The 8,291-nt window shown below is 40.9% G+C and overlaps 1 protein-coding gene across 1 annotated transcript; it reads right to left on the bottom strand.

The window, feature by feature from the left end:
• Window positions 1–757: 757 nt before the first annotated feature.
• paqr9 (progestin and adipoQ receptor family member 9) lies at window positions 758–6,276 on the bottom strand. Its single transcript, XM_072376425.1, has one exon. It carries the CDS (start codon window positions 5,291–5,293, stop codon window positions 4,136–4,138), a length of 1,158 nt encoding a protein of 385 aa, XP_072232526.1. The 5' UTR covers window positions 5,294–6,276; the 3' UTR covers window positions 758–4,135.
• Between the last annotated feature and the right edge of the window lie 2,015 nt (window positions 6,277–8,291).

The raw sequence follows: 8,291 nt of genomic DNA, 5'->3' as shown, positions 1-8,291 counted from the left end.
TGATTCCAGTTTGATTTTATGATTGTTCATTTTGGAAAGAATGGGTTAGTTGTTTCCCATTACATCTAGTTTTCATGCTGAGTGAGGTTATTGTGATCCTCATGTGTACGTATGAATAGGTTAGCCATTAGTGATGTTGTGTTGATGGTTAACCTTAGGGTTTCTGTGCATTGTCACCCCAGAAGTGCACTGACGTCCCATGAGCCCCCATAAAGGCAGCGACGTCTCTGCAGTTCCCATTTCATCCCATTTCAGTGCAAAACTCTGATCCAAGCCAGCTGTCACATGTCTTTTTCGGGATTATTATAAATTTCTGTAAAATGTTGCAGGCTGGAAAGTTTTTTTCAGTGAAAATAATGTTACCACCATGCTGCTACTATTGTGGAATCAGGGAAGTAACGTACAACTAACAAAAAACAGGTAAGGTCTTTTTTAAATGATTGATTATTACCAGCAAACATTTTATTTATCTGGAGTTAAGACTGAATTATCTTATTATTTAGTCAAGAAAAATTTAAAGACATTGAGAATGTTAATCCAAAGTGTATCTATGGAGCTTTTTATGAACAAAACATTCACTATGATCTATTGGAATTTTTCAAAATGAAAACTTTCATAACACTATTTTTGTAATTGTTATTTTTTTCTTTTATTTATCATTTATATTATCTACATTATTTGTTCCAAATATAATGCCAACAATACTGCAATTACAGGTTAAATATATAGATAAACAAATACATCAAAACACAATCAAAACTGTTATCTTTGTAATTTATTCAATAAAACTCAAATTATACATATCATTAGTGCTTCTTGATAAATCAGTTAACATAAGGGTTTTCACTTTTTGAGCACTAACAAACACAAAGCACTATAACTGGCCTCCTCCTCTAATCATTCATAATTAAATGCCTGTCTAAATAATATATGAGAGTTGCTCTTGAGTCACCCCTGAGTAGATCACTCGGTAAGATAGAGCAGTCAGTAAGTCTAACATTCACATACTGAGTACTGCTTAAACGTTAATAGTGCGACAGCCAGTCTGGAGAGGGGACAAAGTCTGTTTCAACGATGGTTCTTCTCGGCCACAGAATGATTGATACAAATGCTGTATTGAGGTAGAAACATCGCTTCAACATCAGCTGCATCGGTATCCGATGAATCCCTCTGAGTTCTCATTAGAGAGCATGACTTAAACCTGAAAAGTGTTGGATTAATACAGTACTTCGGGGCTGACCCATAATGCCTCTTTTACACAAATGTTCAGTCTTTCATTTGAATTTTTTTCATATGGTTGGAAACTTTATGGCAGCAATGGAAGACAGTCTGCTTTTAGCAGAATTTTTCAGTCTTGAATAATTGGATATTCGCATTGACTTACTGAAGCAATGTTGTTGAAAGACATACAAACAACTATGTATGCATTCCATACATTACACCGCTTCCCATCTTTTTATTCAGCTTCCTGGTACAAAGAGGGCTCTCTCTGACAACCACAGTGAAATGTATACATTTTCAGTGAACTTGGTGCAATGCGAATTTAAGAAGATAATAATTCTATTGAATGGGACTTGTTTGCTTTCTCAGTAAAGAGCCATGAGATTACTTTTGCTGTGCATATGTATAAATAAACTGAATTCAACTATGGGACATTACAGAGCTTCCCATGGGCTGCCAGTTGACTTGAATATGAACTCACACATGTGGAAATGAGGCATAAAGGAACATTTTTAGGGAGCTTTATAGTGCACCACTCAATATTTTCCTTCAGTATTCATTCCACGGTCGAAGATGTGCCATATCACAGCTTCCATTTCTAGTCACTGTCTTGTGTGCAAGTGAATGCAGTTAAGTGTGCAGATTTTCATATATAATTTCTAAAATTAGACAATGACACGCATCATCATTTTCTTCATACTTGCATGTACAATGTGACACACACACATGAAAGTTTCGCAATTCATTGATTACTTTCAACAACACACCAAAGGCATGAGAGATAAAACATATAATACCCTCTCTGACAGTCATGGTCCTTTTTATAGTGTGTGAACCGACTCAGAATGAACTCAGATTTCCTCCTCTGTGATTGGGCAGATCAGGCTGAGTTACACAGCAGCACTCAGTGCACACAGGCTCCTCAAAAGGGGGGAAGTCTTCTAAAAAGAGGATACCAACGGGACACAGAGCGTTTAAGTAATGGATTGATGGGTGGATGTGTGGGTGGATGTGTGAGTGGTTATAGATAGATGGATGGACATAACGTGCAATATCAACAATTATGTGACTGACAGTATATTTCATGTTAATTTGTGATATTCAAAATACTAGCGATCTAAACACAAATATAAGGCTATTTATATATATTATTTTTCTTATCCATTATTGTTTGTTAGCTTACATGGCTAACATAGTCTCTCTCTCTTCCTTTTCTACTGTATGTGTAATCCATTTTCTGTTGAATGACACAGCATACGTGGATGCAAATGAAACAAAAAACAGCCCGAACCTTAAAACAACAAAACGAGGCTTCTTGGGTTTGGTTCTGATTGAAGAATGCTTGAAAACACAGGACATGATTGTACAAAACAGAAATATTGCTAGGAATAAGGCCAAGCCTTGCATCATGCAATTGAAAGCTGAACAAAGAAAAAGAAGCTCCTAAATTAAGGTTAGCATTCAGTCATTCTATCTCACTGCATCAGATTATGTTATTCTCATACTGACGTCACGAGGCATCCGTTCCTCTGAAACAATATTTCCATATAGTTGACAAAGTATTAAATTTAACAAATAAACAGCACATTAAATCAATTTCAAAGTTGTCATTAACATCCATTAATACAATCATAACTGATTGGAAAACTTATAGAAATCTATGGCTTCAATACAGTGGAAATGAACTTATCACCAACCTTTCAGTTGCAGTGACAAGTTCCTCTTATTATAAACTACAATTACAAGTTTCAACTACCACTTTTTCATGCTATGGCTTTTTCTCTGAGAGGTTGCTGTCCATCACACGACATGACAAACCTCAATGAACAGCAGCCTTGGTTTCATCATTAGATCTATGTTCACAAGGCAGACCTTCACATTAGAGCCCCTGTTCAGATATATTTTTGAAATTGACTGTCTGCAAAAAGTTATCAAGTTCTCACTTCGGTGTTTAACAGAAAGCTCCAGTCGGCTTATTTTCTGCTCACCACATTTACGTGACGTTTTCAACTAGACCGCTTTAAGCAGTGTGAACACGATCTGTGTGGAACTAGTCATGAGTGTGAAAAACACTCAAGCAGCAGATGCATTCAGTACACCGTGATGCAATTCACAGTTAAATAACCAAACAACTAGCCAGGACATCTCAATATACTTAAAAGTTCAGCATCTTTTAGTTTTGAAATGGCTTCTTCATGACAGAGCCAGTCTGACCAGCCCCCTAAAAGTGCGTTACTGTAAGGTCAAGCTATTTCTGTTATTGTCTGCAAGGCTGTCCTACTTCCTGCTGCAGGACTTGAGAAAGAGGAAATGAGACTTGCTATGAACGTTCCCTACAGTCAGAGGAAGAGAGAGTGGAGTTAACAAAAGTCATAATGAAGGACTAACTCAGCATGGAATGATGGCTTCAACTGTAAACACAGCAGAGCATATTGGAAAGATGCTGGTTAAGGTACAAAAGAAAAATAGGACCTGACAGTGTACAACTCATCAGAAACATCTATAAATGGTCCCACTATTTTCATATCACATCAACAAAATGTTAAAACGAGTTGTCACATGCTCTCTCACAGGTAGCAACACTTTCTCTGTCCTCAAGTGTACAGCCTAGAGAGGTAGTTGTTATCCCCACCGCTCAGACATCCTGTTGGAACACGCCAGAGCAGCTCTGGGGAAAGAAAATCTGGCAAGGACTTATAATACCCACTCAGCCGGACAGCCAGAATATAATCCTTTCATCTCCTGTTGTCCCCATCTTTTCCTTATGGAAGCTTGAGAACACTCCCAGGTAGGGTTAAAACATATGAAAGACTTGGAATCAGAGGGGGAGAGTTGTTTTCTTGTGCGCCTTTTATTGTAGTATGGCTTTGTATGGCATCATCCGTCATGATGATTAAAAAAAATTATTTTGTGATTAGTGAGTTTTTAGGTATTTCTTGGGGTGCTCCTTTTCTAGTTGGTCTCTCTGGGGCCCGTAGATGCAGTTGGCACGCCATGAGAAGCACATGATGATAGAGATAATGGTAGTCTGGAGGAGGAGCATCACCCCATAGGTGGAGGCAATTGTGGGTCCGGGTAGACGGGACAGGGCGGAGGGGAGCAAGAGTAAATCAGGATTTAGCAGGATAGCCCTCACCTCAGCTTTGATCATGTGAAGTTCATCGAGGATGGACAAAAATGTGCAGCAGTGGAACCATTGATGGCTATGGCCCCAGATGTCAAAGCGGCCCGGCGCTAATCGCTCAGGGATCTTGCTGATGTTGAAGAGGGCTGACACCAGCAGCCAGAGACAGTGGCGATAAAAGAAGCTGGGCATGGTGGTGGAAGCAGCAAAGGAAGAGGAGGCGGTGGAGTAAGGTGATCTGGTGAGGAGGCGGTAGAAGACAGGTGTGGAAGAGATGATGAATGGGAAGAGGAAAACCAGTGTGCGTATGATATATCGATGCTCTCTCCACCTTTGGCGAGTATTGCAGCAAGACAAGACACAAATTATTGCTATAACACATGCACATGGGATGTAGAAGGTCTCAAAGAACATGCTGAACTCTGGCATTGCATATGATGTAAGAACTGCTTCAGGTTTGTGGTTCAAGTCCATATGGGAGCTGTTGTGTCCTTCTTTATCCACTATCCCTGCCCGGGGATGGATGTAGTAGTAGTACGCCAGCGATGAGCCCACAGTGTAGGCACTGATTGTGCCGTAATCCACAAAGAAGCAAACTTCTCTTACTACCAGAGACATTGAGTTCAGCAAGTGGGCCATGCTGCTAGCCATTAACAGACAGAACACCCCGATAAAGTAGTTCCACAGCGGATAAAAGAATGGTGCACTGACATCAGGTGCACGGTCCCAACTGAACACCTCCACAAAATAATAAAAAAAAATGAAAACAGGTAGGAAGTGTGTCCAGAAATTCCCTGTTTCATTGGTGGGCCTGAACGCTGACAGTAAACAATCCCTCAGGCTGTAGTTTGGGAAGCGGTAGCCGGTCAGGATGAAGTTTTCTATAACTCGAGGTGGCACATCTGTGTGCCTCAAAAGAGGCAACGGCTGAGCACAGTTCAGAAGCATAATGAAGACAGTTTATTTGTTCTGTCGACAGACAGAAAAATGTATTTGGATTTCAGCTTCTTTGTAAAACACTTCAGTTTTTATTGCCTTGCTGCTCATGGTACTTTGATCACTGCACTGTTGTGACTCCTCCCATAATCTTTTGCTTATGAGTGGGTTAAGCATCTACAGGCAATAAAAGAACCCTCAGCCCAGCTTCTTTTGGACCATTGATTCTGGCTTCCCATGCAGGCCTCATGAGCTGTAGAGAAATCTAAGAGCAGAGTGAGTGTGTAGTCCAGCGACACACAGGGAGAATGGCAGGGGAAGTGCAATACCCAGACGCCTCAGGCCTCTTACTAAGTAAATTTATTTTCTTTTGGCTTCCACTTTGATCCCCTCAGAGCATTACCAAAGGTCAGAAAAACACCCAGCATGCAAAGCTTATCTGCTTAGGTCTTGTTCCCTTATTTTGCATAGGACTTCTACTGTATGAACGAATCATTTGCACATTCACCTCTCGTTATGCGTAGTTCTATAGCAGCAAACAAAGATGAACGTCCCTTACTTCTGTGGTACGAGACTGAACAGCACATCAGTTACTGTATGTTTCCATATAGCAGAGACGGCAGGAGATGCGTCCATTAAGCTCAGTGGTATGTCGGTCATACTGGCCATTAGTACCGTATCAGTTTACAGCAGGCTTCTATTCCCCCTGTTGCTCTTGGTCTTTCAGCTTGTATCCCCGTCCGACTTTTAATTCATTCAGCACCCATTGCATTGCAGTGCAGGGCGCCGCAGTAAGAGCCAAATCCATCTGTACAGGAGAAAACGCTGTGTGTTTAGTCCTCTAACGCAAGGTCACGTATGAAATCGCCATTTTATAACCGGGAATCATTGCCTTAAATTCACGGATGACGGCCAGGACACTGACGAGCGCGCTGCGTCCCGTGAGGCTGACGGCGTGTCAACGGAGCACGGAGGCGAACGGGACACTGCATGACAGGTACTACCATCAAGTTACAGAGGTCAAAACAACACGTTTCCGGTGATGAGTTTCAAAATAAAATACGGCAGTTGTGACGTAACACCCTTCAGAGGTCATGTGGTGACCATGTGAACAAAATGGGCACAATTGTTCCTCTTTACATTTTAATATAATGACATGATCAGTGGCTTCATAATGTAGGTGTAGCCTACAGCCGCCCAGGAGGAAGAGCAGTCGCCCATCAATCGAAAGGTTGGTGGTTCGACTCCGCCTTCCCTGGGCTGCATGTCGAAGCGTCCTTGGGCAAGACACTGAACCCCACGTTACCTACCGATGCATCCATCGGTGTATGAATGTGTGTATGAATGCTTAGAAAGCACGTAGTTATGTATAGACTTAAGACGTGCTGTATGACTGTGTGAATGGGTGAATGTGGCATGTAGTGAAGCCCTTTGAGTGGTCAGTTAAACTAGAAAAGTGCTATAACAAGTACAGTCCATTTACCATTTACTGTATGTACATCGATCTCAATGTAGGAAAAACTCTCAAATTCTTACATTGTGTTAACTATTTTAAACAACTAAACAATGAATGAAATGATTAAATATGAATACCTGACATGCACACATTTTTGTAGGATTTCATGTTTTTGATGCTTAACTTTTACAAAACCAATTCTGATTTTATTGTGTTATCAGCTCCGGCTTGGCAGTCCCATCCAAGACCCATCATAAACCCATATGGGCAAACATATTTCCGGCGTCCGTGGAAACTAAGATCAAAATTAGCCAGGCCCAAGGTGCATATCGCAAAGGGCTCCATATATACACCCTGACGCTACCAATCAGGGCCTCACATTTGTATGTTGGCTGGAAGGAGCAGTAATTGGTTATAAACCAGAAAACTCAAAACAGTATGCAGTATGCAAGAGCCTTTTTCAGGAACCAGGGTCTTTTAAAGGCCCTTTCCTCAAACTCTTTCATCAAATGCAATTCATTCATTTCAAAATTAATCCAATTCATACATACAGAGAGCCAATTGAGGAAAGTGAGGGAAGGTGTGACAGATGACCTACAGAGACACGGCACCTTGGAGATTACCTTGAACTTTGAGGGTTGGGCTTAATTTCTGCCTGTCTGTGTTGTTTGATGTCTTATCTTTTTATTTATTGACAGCATACTCATACACTATGATTTATAAAATAGAATATATGTACAGTGTAGTAACTTCTAGACATTTTAATTTCATTAGCAATTACATGGAAATTACACTGCGGAGGCAGTTGCCAAACAAACGTGGTTTATTTTGAAGGTCTATTTTCTTAGTTTCCGGTCCGGTTCTAGCTCATTGCATGCCTTGCTGTAGCTCGACGGAGTGCAGAACTTCAAGTCAACGCTTTGATCAACCTGCCTTTTCCCTTTCCTAGAAAATGACGGAGAGCTGCTGGCGTACAAGGCACAGAATGAACACACACACACACACACTCACACACACCTGCAACCTGAAAAACGACAACAGAGAGGCCGAGCCGCGATCCGTGATCTGCTTAAAATGCTCAGTCAGTCCCTGTTGGGTAATCTCGTTACAGCAGCACTCTAATACACCCCCTGCCTGCTCCCCCCTCACCACAGTGTCCTTAAAGACATTCGGTGTCATATAAAGTTCCAACTTAGCATTCATCTGCCTCATAAACAGGTTAAATGTTAAATATTAACTTGTATTTGGAGCACAGGCATTGTCCAGTGTAAACTTGATAGATAATGGAGGATTCTAAAGTAGGAGAAGAAGCTGTGGGAGCCAGTAGCAGACGCTTAGTTTATCATTTTACTCCTAATGTTAAAAAACTTTAATACTTGATGAGATGGACACAGGCAACCTGTGATAGTGGGACCAAATCCTCAAAGAGCTTCCAATACAAAAACAATGAGTTCATGAATAATAAAGTTTTATTAAAGTGTCTCAGTGTTTAAAGCCTTATTGTTCTACTCAGAACAAAAAGCAGTGAGCGCTTTGTGCACACACAAAAAGAAA

This window comes from Leuresthes tenuis, unplaced genomic scaffold (assembly GCF_036924035.1).
Source record: "Leuresthes tenuis unplaced genomic scaffold, fLeuTen1.0.hap1 SCAF_22, whole genome shotgun sequence".
Taxonomy (NCBI): domain Eukaryota; kingdom Metazoa; phylum Chordata; class Actinopteri; order Atheriniformes; family Atherinopsidae; genus Leuresthes; species Leuresthes tenuis.
The sequence above is the reverse complement of the archived record's forward strand: the minus strand, read 5'-3'. Positions and strand labels throughout refer to the sequence as shown.